This window comes from Trachemys scripta, chromosome 6 (genome assembly GCF_013100865.1).
Source record: "Trachemys scripta elegans isolate TJP31775 chromosome 6, CAS_Tse_1.0, whole genome shotgun sequence".
Taxonomy (NCBI): domain Eukaryota; kingdom Metazoa; phylum Chordata; order Testudines; family Emydidae; genus Trachemys; species Trachemys scripta.
This window is the reverse complement of record NC_048303.1, coordinates 76,797,706-76,820,315: the sequence shown is the minus strand read 5'-3', so window position 1 is coordinate 76,820,315 and position 22,610 is coordinate 76,797,706. Positions and strand designations below refer to the sequence as shown.

Genomic DNA, 22,610 nt, shown 5'->3' with positions numbered 1-22,610 from the left:
TAATTCAAGCAATGTCTGATTTCAAGCAAACTGTTTTCTCTTTATAGATGTTGATGAGTGCCAGGCTATACCAGGGGTCTGTTCAGGAGGAAACTGCATTAATACAGTTGGCTCTTATGAATGCAAGTGTCCTGCTGGTCACAGACAGAATGAGGCAACTCAGAAATGTGAAGGTAAGTGTATAGTGTCTGAGAACATTCCTAAATGGTGATCATTGACTCAAAGTAAAGTGTCTCTTTGTGCTGTGTTTTTAGAGACTTGTACAGTGGATCATGATTGGAGCCTTTCTGGTAAAGAAAGAAAAAGGTTTCAAAGTTCTGGGTTTTACGACAGAGAATTTTAGCTATGTTTGATGTAGGGAGGCACTACTGGTTGTATTTCTGCTGTGCTCAGTCATCGTTATTGGGCTCATCACATCATGCGTATCTGCTTTGTTCTTCATACTTTCTACTAGACAGTTTGCCAGCTTACCTGATAAACTGAATAAAGCAGAAAATAATCCTGTTCCAAAGTTTAAAAAAAAAATTAAGATGAAAAGACTGAATGTACAGCATTTGGAAGCAATTATATTATCATGGTTTATTTTTTTAAAAGTTCAAAATATTCTAGTAGTGCTTGCTCATATCGATTCCAATTAGGTGTGCGCACGCCATGTGCACGGCTGTCAGAAAGTTTTTCCCCTAACAGCATCCATCAGGTCGGCTGTGGAGCCCCCTGGAGTGGCCGAGCCGGCACCCTCTCAGTTCCTTCATACTGCCCGTGATGGTCGTTGGAACTGTGGCGTCTTGCTTTTCAAGTTCTCTACGTTTTCCCTAGCGTTCTAGATAGTTGTTGTTTGCTTTTGTTGGTAGTTCTTTGTTTTTGTTGTAGTTAGTGGTAATTGGGTTGGGGGTTTACCCTCCATCCTGACTGTTTTTTCTTCGGAGTTCTCATGCCCAAGTCCCCAGGATTCAAGCCCTCCACATCCTGCTGTAAGCCCATGCCCACAGGCGACCCCCATGTCTCTTGTCTAAAGTGTCTGGAGAAGGCTCACCAGGTTGAGAAGTGCAGGATCTGCAAGGGTTTTCATCCCCAGACTAAGAAGGAGAGGGACTTTCGCCTGAAGTAGCTCCTTATGGAGGCGGCCCTTCAATCCCAGCCTACTTCAGTGCGGCAGGACCCAGCAACGAGTTCTTGGGTGCACAGCGCCCTGGCGGTGATAGTGGACGATAATGGACTCTGGCCGAGACCCGCGGTACCGAAGCCGGTGACATCGACCCGGCACCACTCCCATTCCCTGGCACTGAAGCGACTCCGGAAGCTGGAGAAGGACGGCTCTCCTTCGCAGAGACCCACCCCTCTGGAACCAGCCACCGTGGTGTATCCTGGAGGGGAGCACCCGGGAGCGAAGGTCGTGGACATGGCACCATCGACTTTGGCTCCGCTAGGGGAACCGTTGAGTCTTGTGCCGCTGGACTCCACAACCCGCAGTATTATGAAAGTCCAACTGCCTTCCACCCCGGACACCTTTGCGGCTGTGAGGGACCTCATCGCCATGACGGCACCGGGGTCTCCTCTGCTCCACGCCAAGCCTCTGGTGCCTCCGCGGATGGCACTGTCTCGAGGAAAGCTGGCGTTGATCCGACCATCGGCACTGCCAGCTCCTTTGGCCGAGCCTTGGTACCGCTCCCGGTCCCACCACCACTCCCTATCGCGGCGCTGGTTGTACTCGCGGCACTGCTCCGGATTGCATTGACGGTCCTGATCGTGGCGCTGCTCCGCACACTGGTCGATGTTGCGGAGAAGGTCCCGGATGTGGCAACGATCCAAGCACCGTTCACCATCCTGGCGCAGCACCAGGCAACAGTACCGCTCCAGGTCCCGGTACTGTTCCAGGTCCCGGCACTACTCCCCAGCATCGCGACGCCGCACACTGGTGCAGCTCCGCTCAGCGCCACCCTGGCTCTCGCGGTTCGGATCTTGTTCCTCAGGTTCGGAGACGGTGTCGCAGTTTTCGGAGCGGGACTGCCGCCAGTCAAATCGTAACCACCCTGATATGGGGGCAGGACCGTGGCAGGCTCAGTGGCTGTTCTGGACCCCATGGATGTATCACCAGGCCCAAGGTACACAGTCTGGAGCTTCCCGGTCAGCCACCTCTGAACCACAGGTGCCGGAAGCCTCAGCTAGTCGGCCCGCTCCTGGAGGTGTGGAGGAAACGTTGGGCCTCCTCCCCACCTCAGGACCCCCTCTGACTCCGGTTCCCGAGCCTGCACCTGCAGTCAGCGACATGGGACATCGGGCCCCCGTGGAGCAAAGGGTCAGGATGACCCTCTCCCCCCCTTGGCCTCTTCATCCTCCTCCCCTGCCGAGGCTGTAGCGGGCACCTCCATAACTCCATCTCCAGGTCGCCCCCCATAGACTGTGCCCATCAGGACTTCCTGCGCTGGGTGGCCCACAATATGAATTTGCAGGCTGAGGAGCTGGTGGAATCCGAGGACCCGGTGGTGGACATTTTGGCCCAGGAAGGTCCGTCGAGGGAGGCTCTGCCCCTCATCAGGACCATCCAGACTAATGCCAAAACTATTTGGCAAACCCCGGCCTCCATTCCCCCTATGGTTAAGGGGGTTGAGCATAAATACTTTGTACCCTTGAAGGGGTACAACTATCTGTTCACGCACCCACAGCCCTGCTCACTGATGGTTGTGGCTGTGAATGAAAAGGAGAGGCATGGGCAGCCAGCCCCAGCGCCGAAGTCGAAGGATGCCAAGTGGCTGGACTTGTTTGGCAGCAAGCTGTACTCCATGGGTGGGCTCCAGCTCAGGATTGCCAATCAACAGGCTCTCCGGAGCCGCTACAACTTTAACTCTTGGAACTCCATGCTGAAGTTCAAGGAACTTGTGCCTCCTGAGTCCAGGGAGGAGTTTGGGGCTCTTGTTGACAAGGGCAAGACGGTGGCATGGACCTCTTTGCAGGCCTCACTGCACGCTGCAGACTCAACCGTGCGCACCTTGTCCTCAGAGGTTGCCATGAGGCACACCTCGTGGCTGCAAGCCTCTGGCCTGCTTCCTGAGGTGCAGCAGACACTGTAGGACCTGCCCTTTGATGGGGAGGGCCTGTTTGCAGAGCAGACTGACTCTAGGTTGCATAGCCTTAAGGACTCAAGGGCGACCATGAAGTCCCTGGATATGCATACCCCAGCAACCCAGCGGAAACACTTCAAGCCCCAGCAGCTGCAGCAGTGCTCCTACCCTCCTTGGCAGAGGCAGGACTTTTACAGGCGGCAGGGGCAGAATGGAAGAAGGAAGCCCTCCAATCCCCCGTCTGAGCAAGGCCAGGGCCCGACCAAATCATCGTCGGGTTCCAAGCAGGCCTTTTGAAGGGATGCCTGAGAACAGCATACCAGACTTACCCCAGATCCTTCTCCGCCCTTTTTGAATGGTTTATCCCACTTCCACCGTGCATGGTCCCAAATAACCTCAGACAGCTGGGTCCTTCACATGGTGGAAGCAGGATACTCTCTCCAATTCTGCTCCTACCAGCCCTCCCACCCTCCCTCCCCGTCCCTCTTCAGGGACCCCTCTCACGAGCAACTCCTTATTCAGGAGGTTCAGGCGCTCCTCACTTTGGGAGCGGTAGAGGAGGTTCTGCGGGAACTGAGGGACAAGGGGTTGTACTCACGATACTTCCTGATTCCCAAGGCCAAAGGGGCCTCCAGCCCATTCTGGACCTGTGCGGGCTCAACAAGTTCACCGTAAAGTTGAAGTTCCGCATGGTCTCCCTGGGCACCATTATCCCTTCTCTGGATCCTGGAGACTGGTATACCGCCCTCGACATGAAGGATGCATATTTCCACATAGCGATTCATCCGCTGCACCAGTGATTCGTGGTCAACCGCTAACATTACCAGTTTACGGCCCTTCCCTTCGGCCTTTCCACAGCCCCCTGGGTGTTCACCAAGTGTATGTCAGTCATGGCTGCCTTCCTCCTTTGACGGTGGGTGCGAGTGTATCCTCACCTCAACGACTGGGTCGCACCAGAGAGCAGGTAGGTTTACGTTCAAACAGCTGGGTCTCCTTCTCAATGTACTGAAGTTGACCCTGGAACTGATCCAGAGGATTGAATTCGTCAGGGTGGTGCTGGACTCTGTTCAGGCGTGGGCCCTCCTACTGGACTCCCGTTTCCAAGCCATCGCGGGCATCATTCGAGGCTTTCAGCGATTCCTGACGTCGACCGCAAGGGGATGCCTGAGCCTCCTTGGCCACATGACTTCATGTACATATGTGACCCGGCACACCAGGCTCCGACTCCGGCCGCTGCAAGCATGGCTCGCCTTGGTCTACCGCCCTGGGTGCAACAATCTGAATTTGGTGGTCACCATCCCGGAGCGGGTCCTCACCTCCCTCCACTGGTGGCTCGACCCTCGAGTGGTGTGCGAGGGAGTCCCCTTCCACAGCCCTCAGCCTTCCTTGTCCCTGGTCACGGAGGTGTCGGCTATGGGGTGGGGAGCTCATCTGGGGAACCTTCAGACTCAGGGCCTGTGGCCGTGGGCCGAGCTCTCCCTCCATATCAGCGTCAAGGAGCTGATGGCAGTGCGCCTTGCTTTCAAAGCCTTCCAGGCTCAACTGCGTGGTCTTAGTGGGGCGGTTCTCATGGAAAACACCTCGCCCATGTTCTACATCAACAAGCAAGGGCTATTAGTTGCAGTGGCGGACCGGATGAAAGGCCTCCCGGTCTCCTCTCAAAGAATATCCTCCTGGATCACGTCCTGCATCCGCACTTGCTATGAGCTGGCGGGGGGTGTCGACCCCAACTCTTACTGCACACTCCACTAGGGCCCAGGCCTTGTCAGCGGTGTTCCTGGCCCAGGTACTGATCCAGGAAATCTGCAGGACAGCGACTTGGTCCTCGGTACATACCTTCACCTCGCACTACACCATCGTCCAGGGATGACGCGGCTTTCAGTAGAGCAGTGCTTCAGTCAACATTCCTTAACTCCGACCCTACCACCTAGGTAAGGCTTGGGAGTCACCTAATTGGAATCGATATGAGCAAGCACTCGAAGAAGAAAAAATGGTTACTCACCTTTGTAACTGTTGTTCTTTGAGATGTGTTGCTCATATCCATTCCGACCCCCCCCCCTTCCCCTGTGTCAGAGTAGCCGTCAAGAAGGAACTGAGGGGGCACCGGGTCGGCTGGATCATATATTGAGTGCCAAGGAAGCGCCACTCCAGGGGGCTCCACAGCCAACCTGACAGATGCTGCTAGGGGAAAAGCCTTCCGACGGCCATGCACACGGCACGCACACACCTAATTGGAATGGATATGAGCAACACATCTCGAAGAACAACAGTTACAAAGGTGAGTAACCTCAACCTACTGATCATAGTAACAACTGATTTGATGATTTTTTGAGAAATTACTACTACATACAGTTTCTGCTAAAGAAGGGCTTGGGTACATACAAGCCCCAAAGGAGACTATATACTTTTAGTGCAGTAGAGTTTAATTTTTGCTTTAATTTACCAATCCAATTGAGACTCAAACATTGTGTATTCTACAAATAGATTTTGCTTACTTGGTAAACACGTTGATTGTTTAAGGGCAAAAGCTTTGTGAATTTTCGAAGCAATGTAATGGAAAACTGTTACGTGTATATAGCTCTAGTGCTATATATAATCTTAACTGTTCTAGTAATTTATGAACTGTTTGAGGTGTCACTGTAGGTTGCACGTGTTAGATGTACACAGTAGTGAAAATATGTTTACAGTTAAAATTATTACTTGTTTGTTTTTTTTACCTTCTGATGCACATCAGTTTTATTTCAAGATTTATTTGTGTGGATTTACTGTTACCATGTGATAAAAAGAAACAAGAATATGGGAACTTTACTTGTTCCAGCAAACATTTTCTTAGAAAGCAAAGACAACTTTACTTTCAAGTCTGATAGGAGAGAAAGTGCAGTCTTTTGGTTTGCCGTTAGGAGGCAGTTTAAGTAAGCTACTAGTTCTTTGATACTGAGTTGAGTTCATTTAAAAACCAACAGATGTGGTTAGATGTCTATGGCCAAATGTTGAAGTAGTCTTAGCTTGGTAGTTTTGCTTGCAATCAAATACAGGGATACAGAATTCAGAATGAATTACATTTCCATATAAAAATATTTTGCCTATGTTATAGAAAATATCTAACGTTATTAAAAAGACTAAAACAAAAAAAACCTACAACAAAAGTTAAAGGATTTTGTTCCCTCTGCTTTTCCAGTTTGTTTACTTTATGCATTTGACAATATTTTCTGTATAGCCAGTTTTCCTCTTTTGTTGATGATCAGTTTCACTTCCTTTCTCCTGGTCTTCTAGCATGATGCCATTACGCTCATGCATTGCTTTGGGAGAAGCTTGTGTGCATTTTCTTCCCCAAGCCCTTCAAGAAGGTGTTAACCAATAATATTCAGAGTTGCTGTTGTTTCCGAATTTGAGGCTAGCAGGGCCTTTTCTTCTCCAGGCCCCAGCACCATGGCTGAGAAGCAACGGGAGCTGGTTGCCCCTGTGCAAATGGCCGGGGAGTTCCAGAACCCTGACAGGTAGACCAAGGGGCCTCCCTTTGGACCACAGACAAGCAAGGGTCAGGGAATATTAGGAGCCTTGTAGGGTATGCCTACACTGCATTGTAAACCCAGGTCTGTGGGACCTGGGCTTGTGGATCTGGTGTTTCTAAACCTGCACTTGAATGTCCACCTGGGCTTTGTAAACCTGGGCTTACAGTTGCTGAATATGAGACTTACAGCATGCTATTGTAACCCACACACCTATTGGGTGTGGTGTTGTGTCCCATCTAGTGGCACCGAGACCACTTAGAGTTAAATGAGTCTGCTCTACAGCCTTAGCTAACAGCCAGTTGGCTTTTAGCTCATGCTGTAGAGGCTCATGCACTAAGCTCCAGAGGTCCTCGGTTCAATCCCGCCTGCTGACGACTAGGGTCTGTTAATGTAACACTATCATGTCCATACTGCATTATGCATAACTTCTGACTCAGATCTGTGGTTTGAGCTGCAAAATGACAGGGCTTAGACTGAAATTGCAGCAGGACTCCACAAGAGCCAGGCTTTATCTGGGTCTGGGCCAGGAGGAGCAGCAGGAATAGCCTGACTCTAGAATACCTTGGTTATCTTCACAGAAGCTATGAAGCAGCATCTGGGCAAGGCAAGGAGCCAGGTCAGGTGGTGGGTGCTTGTTTTCTGGGCACTTGCAGGAATCTGGGGAGCAGGTGGAGCATGGGGTTGGAGGTTTGAAAGTCATGCTTTACCTTTCCCTGCCTGCAAAAATGTGGGGGAGGAAGATGGGTGAGCCCAAGAATATTTGTTATTGTGGGTCTCAACCTGCCCAAAAGCCTGTTCAAAACAACAGTATAGAAGCAAAAAAAAAAAAAAAAAAAAAAAAAATCCTGACTCCATTGAAGTCAGTGGCCAAACTCTCTGACTAATGTGGGGTCAAGATTTTACTTGGGTATTTTATTTAATGGCCACATTATTTCAACACTTACTTTTTTAAAAATAGTCACTTTTTAATCATTTCAATTCAGTGTCCCCTATATTGCAGGTGCAAATCACAGCATTTACGTTGTGATGATCTGGAGTTAGAGAATAAAGGAAAAATTTATAGTGCCTATTTGAGCAAAGGAAGAGAACAAATCTATCCAGTTGCGTGCCCAGTAAATGAGCAACACACTGTTAACAGCCACGTGTGAAAAGTCTGGTTTAAGTGACTTGCCTACCATCATGCAGGAATTTTGTGGCAGAGGCAGGGATAGAATCCAGGTCTCCAGGTAGCATACAGCTGTCTTATCCATGAGATCATCCTTTGTCTTCCTGCAGTCCCTTGCCCCATTCACTACACACCTCCTAAATTCTGCAACCAAAAAGGGAAGGGTCCTACAGACAACTGTCTCTCCTTCACTACAAAACCCTTATGAATCCCCAGAGCAAATCCATTCTGTGAACTGGAACAGTTAGGGGTCCTGTGGAAAAAGTAGTTTGTGATTTGTGTATCGTATGTGACTGTATCCTAATGCACATGCACAAGGGAAGGGGTGAATGAAAGTTACCCATGCAGCTTTAATTTTGGCATTTTCTACATTTTTGAGTGGTTGACTTTGAAACCTTAATAATGTTCTTTTAATATAATGTTTTGTGTGCACTTTCCTTTTTTGTTTAAAAAAAAAACCCTGAAAAAATAGAAGTTCTATTTTGTGGCAACATATTGTCACCAGCATGGGTCATCAGCAGGATTGGAATCTTTAGATACATTACACAGATCTCTGCCTTGAGCTAATGGAGTAATTGATAGCAATAGTAGGTTATTATCCTCTGTGTAGAAAAGCACTAGAGAGCAATAACACACAAATATATATCAGAGATTTTCACAGATATTTGCTGACAGTAGAAGAATGGTGAGACTCAGAAATCTTGTGTTCCATTGCAGGCTGAGAGAGGTGTGTATTTTTGTGGGCACAGACTCTTCTGCCCATTTGCCTAAGCTTGACCCCTTCTGCTCTGTCCCCTCCAATCTGTTCCTGTCTAGTCTCTTCTCTACTCTTGGCTCCTTGCCTGCCCAGTCCCAGTCTACGCTTTTCAGGCTTCTCATCCCATTCCCAGCTTCCTAGTCTTCCTTTTTGGACTTGCTGTCCCAATCTCCTCCCAACTCCCACTCTCTCTCTCTCCCCACACCAAGTTCCAGTCGTCTTGCCCAGCCAGTCCCAATTTTCCCCTTCCAGCTCTTTGTTCAGTCTGTCTCTCCCTTCCCCCACAATGGCTTCTCATCCCCCTGTCTCCCTTACTGGGCTTCTCATCCCCTGCCTCTCTTACAGGGCTTCTCATCCAGTCTCACTCAATTTCCCTTCTCTCGGACTCCTTGTCACAGTCTCTTTGCCCACTCAATTTCAACTCTCTCCCCTGACCTCAGGTCCTTGTCAGCTCTCTTCCCCCATTCCCTAACCACTGGTTCCTAGTCCTGGTCTCCTTGTCCAGCCAGTCCCAGACTCCCCACTTCCCTCCAACATCTGATCTTAATTTCCTTCCCTCCTCCTCCCATTTCCTTCATTAGCTCCCAGTCCCAGCCTCCCCGCCCAACCAGTCCCAGTCTGCCCTCCTCACTCCAGCTCACATGCTCATATCCAGCCAGTCCTAGTCTCCCCCTCCAATTCACAGTCAGTTCTTCTTTGAGTGCTTGCTCATGTCCAGTCCATGTTAGGCATGTGTGTGCCGTGTTCAGCATAAAGGGAGATTTTTCCCTCAGTGGTATCCGTCGGACCAGCTCTAGCGCCCTCTAGTCTGTGTGCTTATGTGCTGGTGTAAGGGGTGCCGCTGGCCATGTGCCCTCTCAGTTCCTTCTTACCGCCCATGACAGTTACTGGAACATCTACTCTTGCTTCAGCAAGGTGCCTATCAGTGGGTTTTTTTTTTCTTCTTCTCAGTTCCATACTTGTCTGTAGTGTATATATTGTAAATAGTGATTATGTAAATAATTAGTACCCTCTCCCCTTATCATTAAGGTGCTTTCTTTGCCCCTGGGAATGGATATGCCCTGGTCCCCGGGCTTCAAACCTTGTGCCTCCTGTGGCAAACCTATGCACATGAGCAACTCGCACTCCAGTTGTCTGAAGTGTCTGGGAGAATCTCATGTGAAAAACTGCTGGCAAATTTGTTGGGACTTTAAACCTTGAAACAAGAAGGACAGAGTGATTAGATTTAAGGCTATCCTAATGGAAGCCGCTCTTAGACCGGTTTCATAACCAAGCTGCTCAGATTTGGCACCAAGTACTTTGGCCTCGGTGCGAAGCACTCCTCTGGCACCATGCACATCCTGGCACCACTCTCCATCTCTGGTGCCGAGGAAGAAGCATAAAAAGCAGCATACTGACAGAGGGTGCTCACCAGTGCCAAAGAAAGGCAAGCAGGGGGAAGGCTGTGGAGTGTGACCTGCGTCGGATCACTCTTCCAGCCCAGTTCCATGACAGCACAGTCGACTCCAATGAGATTGAGTCTGGTGAGGAACCCCTGCCGATGCCAGGAGGTCATCGCGGCACCAGCAGGTTTGCGATGCCTTCATTCTCACAGGGCTTCACTGCAGCCAGAGACTTACTGTCACTCCCAGTCCCGCCGACCCCATTAAGTCAGCTCCATTGACCTTGAGCAGGAGGGAACATGGTGCTCAGAGTTTCTTCCTGGCACCGGGCCCTCTGCTACCCTCTAGAGAGAATCAGTGTCTTCTCTCCTCTTCAAAGTCCTCCCTGGTCCGCCACTGGTCACTGGACCTTTAGCAAAGTGAGGTACCGCTTCTCTGTGGCTGCCTAAAGATGATTCTTCATCTGAGTCTGGCCCTACGTTTAGCTTAAGAGCCATCAGTACCCATCCTACATGCCGTTGGACATCGGTGCGGGTCCCCCTGCTGGTGCCTTGCCAGGAGGACAGTGGCTTATGCAATGGCCATTCTGGTTTCCCCAGGGTCAACTAACCTTTCCATAACTGTTGTTCTTTGAGATGTGTTGTTTGTGTCCATTTCACAGCCCACCCTCCTACCCCTCTGTTGGGGTTGGTTGCCAAGAAGGACGAATACCAGCAAGAGAAATATCTCTGGTAATGGTGCACGTGGCGTGCATACACCTAACGTGGAATGGACGTGAGCAACACATCTCGAAGAACAACAGTTATGGACAGGTTAATAACCATTTTTTTTTCCTCTCCCACCATTTCCAGTTCCAGTTTCACCAGACTCATTGTCTTCTCCCCTGCACCAGCTCTTATTCCCTCTGTGTTTGAATTAGACGGCTTCCTCCTCCACACTGCCTGGGTGTCAGCAGAGAGGGATCATTGAGAGCACAGGAGAAGCAAGCTCCCTGCTCTGTTTGGTGCTTGGCCCCACTCCAGCCCACAGCAGTTGCGAGAAGTCATTCCCGGAAAAGGTCTTTTGAGTCCCTGTAGCCCTCAGCTGGAGCATGCTTCGTCACTCTGTGGGGATGGTGAATGCACAGTTTCAGTCAGCACAGAGAGTTCTGAGAGGTGCAAATGTGCTCATTATGACAGCAGTAAAAAGCTCAGAAGATTCTAAGCTCTAGCAAGTCTCTACTGAGAATGTGTGAACTGTGATTTTCAAATGCTTATAACGTGAAAATCTGTCCAAATTCGGCAGGTTTGCAAACAGCACATACCTGACACAAAGGCTTGCCCCTGCCAAACTTGAGGTCTCTCCAGGGGGGTGCACTAGATGTTTCCAGAGAAAAGGTTGCCAGAATTTTGTAACATGGGCAAAACAGCATACTTTCCCCTAATCTTGTTCTCAGAAACAGTTGAACTGTTTTGGCTAAAAATTTTACAAAAAAATTCAGTCTGAGATAGAAGTTTGGAAAAATTATAAGCAACTGAAAACAGGAGTTTATAATGGGAAGTGTTGAGCAACCTTAGTACTTGGTAGTGCTGACAGTCCCACCTATTAAAATTATTACAGGATATCTGAATAGAAACAGAATTATTTATGCTTGTAAAAATATTAGCAACACAGTATATTTTCTCAATGGGCATTCAAGCCAACTTTAACAAGTCTCAGACAATAAGTAATCTGCCCAAAATCCAAAAGTATTTACTTGCAATCATATCACCAACAAATATATTAAAGTTAGAATAAATAATAAGCTGAAATGGTGAATAGAAAATTTGAGAAAACTTGAACAGACTAATCTTCAGCTTGTCAATTGAAAAATGGAGTGAAGACAATTACATGCTAAACAAATATACATTTTGTTTGGATATTGTGCCAGTTAGAAATAGTATATTTTGTTAGTGTTTATAGCCATCTTGGCTCCATTTTTTTTTTAAATTGCTGAGTGGAGGCTTTTATTCAATGTCGGGTTCTACACATTATGCCTATATACATTGTACACCAAGGGCAAGATCCTGCATTCCTTGCACACCTGCAATGCCCAATAAAATCAGTGGGAGTTTTAGGGTGGATGAGCAATACATTATAGGGTGGAAGGGAATGGAAGGCCTGACTGGTATCTTCAGTCTGACAATATTCTCCTGGGAGCCAGTGGGAGTCTTTCTCAAGAAAAGGCTGCAGGGAGAGGCCCAAAGAAGGTATTTTTAAAATGAAAAAGATAGCACCTGAACAAAGATAACATTCGTTGGTGACCATTATGATACAGTTTCAGATCAATGAATCAAATCCTGGTCCTGGCAATGTCTGCTGCACAGAGCCTTCAGCAGCTTTGTATTGTGTCCAGGTTCTGTAGTTGATGCTTCTGCAGATCCTGAGGGGTAGCCCCTCACTTTGAGGTAGCCATGGAGTGTGTCTGCTGGCACTCACAGCCACCTCATCTCCAGGAGTAATGTCACAGACTCCACACGCCACCGTGGTAAATATGACAGTTAAGTCATTGGAGGTGATAAACAGAATGAGCAGAAAGTGTGGTGCTTTCCCAATATCTTCCTGGCTGTCTGACTGAATGGGCCAGGTGGTGTTCCAACATGGCTTTTCAAAAGGGGAGCTGTCATTGAGGACCTCACATAGGGCTCATTGGACTGAAGAAACAGAGATCCCCCTCTTCTTCCCTGTGGCCCTGACTTTCAGGACAGTGAAAGAATGCCTCTGTTTAATTCCCTTCCCACTAGTAAGGTGAGGGCTAGTTATATTTTCTGAGGACAAAGGCTTGAGAATGGGGCCTTCTCCACTCTGAGAGTCACAAAAAAGTTAATAGATTAGATGTAACTAAAGCCAGATCTTAGTGGCATCTACGTTTTTCAGTTTAAACTAGACAATGAATTGATAATATGTATGCATCCCCTTTACTATCAATCATATTACCATCTAATTGCTCTTTGTACTAATACATTTAGGATTAGATTGAATCCCATTTTATGGCACCTTGTCACTAGCGACTGAGGCAGAAGAGATGTGAACAATTCATTCTTGACAAAAAGTAAACCAGTTTCAAAATGAATGTGCTAATACTTGAGGTCACATTTTAAAGAAACTGTGAAACTATGTTTGTGTACTGTGCTCACTATAACAGATGTGAAACACTGAAATCTATCAATCAGAGGTTTGCATGAGGGAGGAGTATAAAGTGATTATATAATGGAAAACATTTTGGGTTTGCTTTAGACTCACAATCCAAATAGTTAATGAAACAGTATTGTAATATTAAAGCAAAGTAATAAGCTCACAGAAAATAACCACTTGCAAATTGGGGATAAGTATTCACTGAAAAATAATTTGCTCTTTTTCTTTGGTTTAACAGAATAGAGTAAAACAAAACCAAAAAATACTCATTATGTTAAACGATAAAAGGAAAGCAGATTATGTATCATTTTAATGTTTAAACTATTTTTGTTGTGTTTTTGCATTCAAGTTTGATCACTTGTTTGTTCCCTACCCCCTGATGTTTCAAAAGGATATGCTTCTTTAAAATGACCTGTTCAGCATGGCATGGAGTTGCATTTTATTAGTGTCTTGGATGCCAGTGTATCCAAATACTTACATGAGTTTATATTGGCTGATTGTAGGTCAGAAATCTGAACATGTAATGTTTGTGCCTGGCATCAAATAAAGTATACTAATGCCAAGAGGAGAACTTGTTCAAGGATATCCCTGCTTCTTAAGAGGGCAATTAAAACATGCTTTGCATTTTGTTCCTTTAAATCATCCAAAGCTCTTTTTAATAATTTTTTTTAAAAAGACTATTAAACAATTCTCCCAGATAATGTTCACAATGAATGAACTAGGTAGAACCAGTAAAGAATGTTCCCTTTACTGTATATGATGTTTAAATAAGGGAGTGTAGGCAGTTTAAGTCAGTGTACATGAAAGAACTGAAATCAGATAACAGTATGTGTGGTTTGAAGCACTTGTTATTTCAACTTGAATAATCAAAAAGGTTTTATTTCCTACCTGGCTAGCATCCTACAGTACTAAGATGGAGAGAAGGAAGAGCCTGTCTACATTAGAGAAATTTGTGCTGGTGTAATACATCAATATTGTGTTATTGGTGCAATTTTTTAAAATTTTCCTCATGTAGAGAGAGCTTAAAATTGTAGCACTTACTCATCTTTGAGTGATTGTCCGTCCACACACATTCTACGCTTGGGGTGCAAGCGCCCCATGCATACGAGATCAGATTATTTTGAATAGTAGTGCCTGTTGTAGCCACTCCTTCACTGTTCTTGCCCTCTCCCTTCCCAAAGCAAGGGTAAAAAAAATGGGGCAGCTGCAGCTCATGCTCAGTTTCTTCTTACCTCCTGTAGGTGCGAGACAGAACCCACAATATCAATGTTCTTTGCTTATGAAGTTACTAGTTTTCAAGTTTGAAGTTTCACTAGTTAAATTGTTAGGTTTTCTTCGATTATTTAATCTTTCACTGCAGTTAAGAGCAGTGTACCAGGGGTGTTGGACAGCCAGTCAGCCTAGTGGTTTGAGTACTTGACTTCCTGCCCCCTGCTTCTATGGGGAAGCTGGCTGGATGAGTGATACAGAGAAAAGCTACTCTGCTGCAGCGCAAGACATTCTCCTTTGTAGCAGGAAACCCTTGACCAGGCTAACTTATAGAGCCAAATGGAAGAGATTCTCTATCTGGGCAATGCAATGTCAGCTTTCACCAGTAACAGCCCCAGTACCTGTGGAATAGTTCACCAGTAACAGCCCCAATACCTGATATAATATTTACTCTACTTGAAACAAACCAGATGTTCCCTTAGTTCAGTTGGGGTGTATCTCTAATGTTATCCTCCAATAATCCCCCTCTTCTGTGCTACATTGTTTTCTCACACTCCAGGCTGTTGAGATTTTTCAAAGGGCTCCCCCATATGTTTCCATCAGTTTGAGAGCCCCTCCTTCATGAGACCTCAATTTGGTTTTGTTGGTATTGTTGAGTTCCCCATTTTAACTTTGGCTACATGCTGTCTCTGACATCTTTCAATGAAACTGCCTTTCTGGTGGTCTTCACATCTGCTAGATGGATAGGAGAGATTCAGGCTCTCATGGCAGGCCCACCATATAGAGTCACGGTCCCACCTCACCCAACATTTCTGCGTAAGGTGATCTCAAACTTTGTCATCTGCCAACCTATTCACCTCCTGGTTTTCTTCCCCAAAACACATCTCTCTACAACCAGAAATAAACTCTGCACACTGGATGTTGTGAGTAATTAACCTTTTGTTTGGACATAATCAGACCATTCAGATGTGCATCCAGACTCTTTCTTTTGTGATATTTGCTGAAAGGGTTAAGGGTCAACTGGTATCCTCATTGAGGCTATCTAAGTAGGTCTCGGACTGTATTTAGACTTGCTATACCTTAGCTAAGAAAGATTCAGCTGGACAGGTCAGCGGTAACTCCACCCATGCCCAGGCAACTTCTGCAGCCTGTCTAGTGAAGGTCCCCATATCAGAATGATGCAGAGCAAAAAGGTAGAGTTCAGTCCTCACATTTTTCCCTGGTGCAAGCTTCCATGCTGTGAAATTTAGTAGCAGGGGTCCTCTTTCAGTGGGCCTCCTCTCACCCATCTCCTGACACCGGTATAACTGCCTACTTGTCGCCAAGAGTGGAATCTGTGTGAACAGTTGCTCGAAGAAAAAATAACGATTACTTACCTTCCTGTAAATGTACTTCTTCAAGCTGTCTGTTGTCCACACAGATCCCATGACCTGCCCTTCATTCCTGCTGACCAGTGTCCTGTTCCAGGCATTCTTATTGGTGAAGAAACTGAGTGGGGGTTGTGGCCTTACTTGGCCACAGGAAGTGAAAGGGTGTGCAGGATGTAGGTGCAGTCCCACCAGACACTGCTATTCAAAAGAATCTGATCTCACGCAGATGGTTGCATGAGCATCAAGTGTGGAATCTGTGTGGGCAACACATCTCAAAGAACCATAGTTTCCTATAGGGAAAATAATCTTTATCTCCTGGCACCTGACACCCTGAAAAATAGAATGCATATAACAAAAAGTTGTACACTTAATATACTGCAATATGAACATTATAAAGAGAGTTTATATTTCTATAAAGCCAATGGTTGAAGGGGATAGCTTACTGGTCCAGCATATATGTTTTGACACGGAACCAATAAGCTCAAAAAGGTCACTTGTTCTTTTGATTTAGTAAAAGGTATAACATAATCCTGTCTCTATCTCCCACCCACTGATGCAGGTTCAAACATTTTCTTATAGCGTTGCAATTTATAGCTCACTGGCTTATGTTTTCTGCTGAGTAAAATGATCACGAGGTGGTAAAGAAATAGTTTAATAAAATCTCCTATATGTAGTCGGGCCAGTCTTTGGAATGATTTTAGTTACCAGAGTCATAGCCTGTGTTTTGGGACTGGAGTACACCTTTTTAGTTTTTCATTTCCCTCTAAGGCACTAAAAGATCTGGACAAGTGCTGATTAATACTGGGCCTGAGGTCTTTATTCTGGGCCAGATCATCCCCATAGAAGGGTATCTTGGAAGGAAATCTCCCCTTTTGCTGCTCCATCCTCCCCATCATCATCCACCAGGAGGAAAAAGGGAGTGGGTTGTGGTTTTCCCCTGCAGAAAAGACTATGTGCATCAGCGCATCTGCTCTGTCCCCAAGTAGGCACTGGCTATGTGACTGGGCATGGTACCAGGGATTCCCTGGCTGCAGCATCCCTGATGGGATGTCAGGGGAGGAGAGGTTGATGCAGAAAAGAAGCTATAACCCCAGATTTATATTATCTTCCTAAATAAGCTCTGTGGGGAGATAGGGGGCGGGGGTGGGAAATTTCACACAGCATCCTGGTGTATTAGGGGAAAGAGATAACGTATATTTACACTGCACATTTTTTTCAGCAGCGTGAAGAGTACATACACTATATGCCCCCCTGACATGGGTATAAATAGCAGTGTAGATGGTGAGGCTCTGCTTGGGCGAGTAGAGTACACCCTGAACTCTGTGGATATGTGCCTACTCATTCAAGCAGTGCCTTCCTTAACCCTGCCTCTCCCCCCCCCCCCATCTATGCTGCTTTTTTTAAACCATGGAGCGTCCCGCTGCTAGAGCCTTTTCCCATCACAGGGGAAAATTCCTGTTGTGGGGAAGGGCACAGGCAGCTCCCCACTGCCACAGCCTTTCACTGACATGCATAGCTACACACTGCCTTGTGGATGCAGCCTGTTTTTCACTGCGGCATGTAGCTACATATGTCCTACAGGCCATTATCAGTGGTGGAGTATAGACATAGCCATAGTCTGAGGGGTGGGAGGGATGAAATTGATGCATGGGAGGAACCAGCCATGCACAGATTTTGGAGGTGACAATCCAGGCCTCAATTTTTACTCAGGCATTTTTTGATTAAAATTTCTTTGGCTTCAATGGGAGTCTGAGTAAAAATAGAGTGCCTAGTCAGATGATTACAACTGAACTTAACTGGAACTGGTCATGTAAGTGTTTGCAGGTTAGGGCCATAGGGAAGGACATCTGGAGCTGGCCCTCTGTGAGGAAATGTCTGAGAAGAGAGTGTGTGTATAGAAGGAGGATTCAGTTGTTAGAGGGTCCATTGTTTTAATGTTACTTTTTATTTAAAATGTTATACAAAACTGATCTCACTACTGAGTATTCTACTCACTCCCTTCGCCTCCCTCAATATGGAAGGCCAGATGAAACATTACTTGCTGACTTAAAAAGGGCAAAACCTACAATCCTTACCCAGGCAAAACTCCAGTTTTCAATGGGAGTGATAGGAATGTAACATTGACTATTCAGCCTTTTTTTAAAACAGTAAGCTTTACACCTATGAGGGTGAGATTTCAAATTCTCTGCTATATCCTTTGGCCTTAAGCATCCACATGTACTTTTGTATTTTTTTTTTTAATTTTATCTTCTGGCAGCAATAATTAGAATAAATAGGAGTGTTCGTGTCATGCTTTTTCTACCTTAATGTATATTTCCCTCAGCTGTGTTGAGCACTAAATCCATTTATTTCTCTGATAGACTATTACTTTGCATTACTCGCCTGTGTTTCTTTTCTGAAAGATCAGTAAAAGATCTACATTCTGTTTATAGAGTATTTTGGGAGGCCAGAGCTAGCAGTTCTTACTGAGGCAGAACTCACTGAAATAAAGGGAGTTTTCCCTGAATAAGGATTACAGGGCATACACAACAGATATATATTGTATATACAACTGTCTGTGCGTGCCTACATTCTGTACATAGCTTGGACACCTGTTTGGGGGGATTTGGCCCATAACATTTACATAGCACAGGGTTCTAATTTTTTTAAATTTATTTATAGTCTTTTCATAGTATCTGAGTAGCTCATAAACATTTACAAATTTATCCTCACAACACCCATGTAAAGTAGGGAAGAATTATCATCATCATCCTTGTTTTACAGGAAGAGAAACTGGCAGAGAGACAATAAGTGACTTGCCCAAGGGGACATGGAGAGCTAGGATCTCCTGAGTGCCAGTCTGGTACTGTAACCTGACAAAAACCCTTTCTACTTCTTTGGCATAAGCTTATCGATCTGCAGTATATTAGGTGTCATCTTAGGGCTACAATTGTGTTTATTTTGAAGATTATCAGTGTATACATGACCCTCTTTTTAAGAAAGAGATACATTTGACTCATGTGCTGGTGCTCATGCAAGTTACACATATGTGTCCTGAGGAGAATGTACTCTTTCAGAGCTAGATTCTGCCTCCTACTTCTATGGTGTTCAGCGAGGGGGAAGGGGCCCACCGCTTATGTGAACCACTGTGTTTGCCTGGTGGTCTACGTAAGTGGTGGGTAAAATTACCATACTTGCACTTAAGGAAATGTAGGGACTGTGCCCTAATTACTCCCTTGTGGGTGAGAATACACCTCATCCCTTGAAGGAGTGTAGCAGTTTGTCCTCCCCCCAGTACACCTGGATGCTGTAGGAGGCAGAATGCCACCGGTGCTCTTCCCCTGCTCTTGTGTGGTATGGTTCTGCACCACCCTGCAGGGCAAGGCCTATATGTCACAGTCTAACTCTCTTGATGAAACTTGATACCAAAATGTAAACAGCCTTTTAAAGAATAAAATTCTATTTCTGTTTTTCCTTCCTTGTATAACATACCAGTTCATTACACCGTGTGTGTTAAATTCAAACTTGACACTACATTAGACGAGGTAGAATATAGCTAAAACACTTCCACAGCAGCCTTTTTCAGCGTTCAGACATTTCTGAGACCCTTTTTTGGTACATTTGCCAAGATATTCATCATATCCTGCCTACTGTAAGCTTTACAATAAAAAGCCATGAAATCTGGCCGACAAGTGGCCAGGCTGTTTTCTTTGGCAGACAGATATCCTATTAATACCTGCAGCTGGGATGTTTGCTTCATACATTTAGAGCCAGGTCTTAACGGAGTTTGCTCCGTTTTATCTTCTTAGGTGAAACTCCAGAAGGGCAGACACTCAGACCTTAGGTTTGTTTCATACTTATGGCAAGGTCCTTTTTTACAACTTAAGTAGCATTTCCCCATAAGCCTTAATTTATGCTTGTTTTATTGTGAACTGTGTGGCTCTTCCAGCCAACCAGTCTACTGGTCTTTCTGAAGTAAAATCTCAAAATTTCCAGTCAGTGCTAACTGAAATCTTGTTATGGGTATGTCGATGCACAAGAATGGGGGAGAAATGGAGTTTAGCTTAGAAACTAGTGGCAAGAAAATATCCTTAACATGGTGCTGGTAAAATGTGCGATGGGTCTCTTGTGCAAGAAATCAACCTGGGAATTTTCTCCAAGAGCTTCTGGTATATTGTTTGGTCAGGAGAGTAGGGTTTGCCCTCCCCCATGGAAAAGGTTGCAGGATCCATTTTCCAAAACATGGTAGATCCTCAGGGAATTGCAGGAGGCCACATCAGCTCCCCGGCATTCAGTGGAGGGTACGTTGTAGAAAAGATAATATGGACCTACACTGATAACCTTTTCAGGGGAATCTGCATGGGGCCAGGTGAGGAGAATGATGTGCAGTCTGCCCCCAGCCCTCTAGCTCCTTGCCCTGGTTTGCCCAGTCTTCATGCAGTCCCTGCAGACTGGCAGAGCAGAGCACCCTGTGTGGGCTGGAAGCAGGGGAGTGATAAAACAGAAGTATCTGGCCAGTCCTCTCCTATTCTCACAGGGCAATGCTCCAGATTACCTGGAGTGAAAGTGAGTCCCAAGCTGTAGTTAGAATTACAATAAAGGGTACAAAATTGTATAGTCTTTTAAAGCCTATGTTTATTGCACACAGAGATTTTCTAAGTAGACGGTGCTGCCCATTAAAGTAGCAGCAACCCATCTATGCAAGATAAAGTGAAAATAAATGAGAAATGCCTACGTTTCAACAAGCGCCTGTTGTTTTTAGAAGGCAATGTTATACATGTAATTCAAGTTATTTCAATCAATTTCTGTGTGTCACAGCTCTTTTCCCCCACTAAGTCAGCAAAAAATAAAAGCATCCTGCAAAAGATTGCTGCAGGTTTGGAGGTGTCTATGAATGGTGCCAGACAGATAGTCCTGGACAGTGAATTCTTGTATCTATTTGCAGAACCAGCACAGTATCAATGATGGACAGTATAATTTTCCTCACACTACATTGCCATTGTGCTGGAACCTGATGTGCAGGGTTTGAGAGAGTAGAGAGCTTCCCTGCCCATGCAATCTGTGACATCTCTGCTGAAACTGCCAACACAAGAGGCACTCTATTCAGAGAACATGAAAAAGATCCTCGTGGATGATTTGTCCTTGCCAGTTTTCCTTTCTTTGTCTGTCTTTGTGATGTGCCTTAATTCTTGCTTGGTAGAGGGGTTTATCATTCTTGTTTTTAACCAGTTATCAGTTATGATAGAAATGCACTGCATAGAAGATATCAAGACGAGGCATGCAAAAGATTCCAGTTCTGCTATGATTTACACACATGGTTTCATTTCATTGGATTAAATAGGATGGTAACCCATTCGCCACATCAGATATTTGGTCATAATGTAGTAAATTCATGCAAGATTTTGTAGATTTCCTGGGGGAATTAGTTGGTTTGGATTTATACCACCATTTGGGATTCCGAAACCTCTGTGGTGGTTAGCTATGATGTCACAAGTGAAGCTATTATTTCTTAGAATGTTTTGATCTGGCAAAAATGGCTTTTTTCTTACAAAATGCCTAAATCTCTACAAAGTGTGGATACCATATGTATTATAAGATGCCAGTTAAAACTTGCCAAAGTTAGATGCTTTTTTAAATTAAAAGACAGTATCAAAGTAGTGGTATATAAAATCTAACAGAAAACAGTAAGTGAAAATGGATAAAAATATGTCTAATATCTTCTTTGCTCTTAGTGTTCTTTTAAAGCTTGAAGATTCTTCCCATTCTGATATTCTTTTTTTCCATTTGGCATATATTTTAAACTATTTTTATTTATTTATTCATAATAATTTATGTAGCTGTTTCTGGTAGTCCCTCAGTGTGGTGTTGGGTCCTATTCAAAAACAAAGGACGATGCAATCTCTGCCCTAAGAGTTTACAAGCTAGCTCTGTACTGTTTGTTTTATTATTGGTATAATAAAAGCCTCAGAAATTATGTGATCTGCAACAAAAATACAGTTAACAGCTGCTGCTGAATCAGCAGAGGAAACACAAGCAAAAGAAGTATTAAAAATATTTGGTCCAATTATGCCCTCTTCCCCCTTCTTCTGCATGGAGACAGGGGGTCAGCCGCTGAGCTATGGGAGGAATAGGAAGATTGTTCCTCAGTCTGTCCTGCAGAGTTCCATACAGAAAAGCAATATTTTAAATAGCCTAGCTGAAAAGATTAGAATTTTTCACTTCCTTTGATTAATATTCATAGTGTAAAACATGCTATAAAGGTCATATGATCCTCTAAGATATAAACTATCTGGGTGCTTCGGTGGTAGAGCAATGATAGTTGTAAGGAGATGTCTCGTGTACAAAAAAAGGTACCTAAAAATCCCCTGAAAGTTTTACAGTGAACATTTCACCATGTTTTTTATTGGTTCCCTCACAGTGCAATATTCGCATGCTCAGTAGGGCTGTGCATTTTCCTTTTCAAGTACAGTATGAGATTGTACCCTCTAGATCAGTGGCTCTCAACCTTTCCAGATTACTGTACCCCTTTCAGGAGTCTGAATTGTCTTGGATACCCCCAAATTTCATCTCACTTAAAAACTACTTGCTTACAAAATCAGACAAAAATACAAAAGTGTCACAGCACACTGTTACTGAAAAATTGCTTACTTTCTCATTTTTACATATAATTATAAAATAAATGGATTGGAAGATAAATACTGTATTTACATTTCAGTGTATAGTACATAGAGCAGTATAAACAAGTTGTCTTTATGAAATTTTAGTTTGTACTGACTTTGCTAGTGCTTTTTATGTAGCCTGTTGTAAAACTAGGCAAATATCTAGATGAATTGATGTAGGCCTCTGTATACCCCAGGGGTATACATACCCCTAGTTGAGAACCATTGCTGTAGATCCACATTAATACATGGAGGATTTCTTTTGTATCTCTACCTAGTGTGCTGTCATCCCTGTGACTTTGTTCCCACACTTCCTTAATCCCATGGGCACTCTTCGTTGGTCTGGAGTCTCCACAGTGGCAAGA

At 45.2% G+C, this 22,610-nt stretch overlaps 1 protein-coding gene across 1 annotated transcript in view; it reads left to right on the top strand.

The window, feature by feature from the left end:
- Positions 1-22,610, top strand: part of FBN2 (fibrillin 2) — a 254,198-nt gene that overhangs the window by 63,553 nt on the left and 168,035 nt on the right. The window contains exon 7 of the mRNA XM_034773456.1: positions 48-173. Within this exon, the coding sequence (XP_034629347.1) occupies positions 48-173 (126 nt within the window). The remainder of the gene's footprint in view (positions 1-47; positions 174-22,610) is intronic.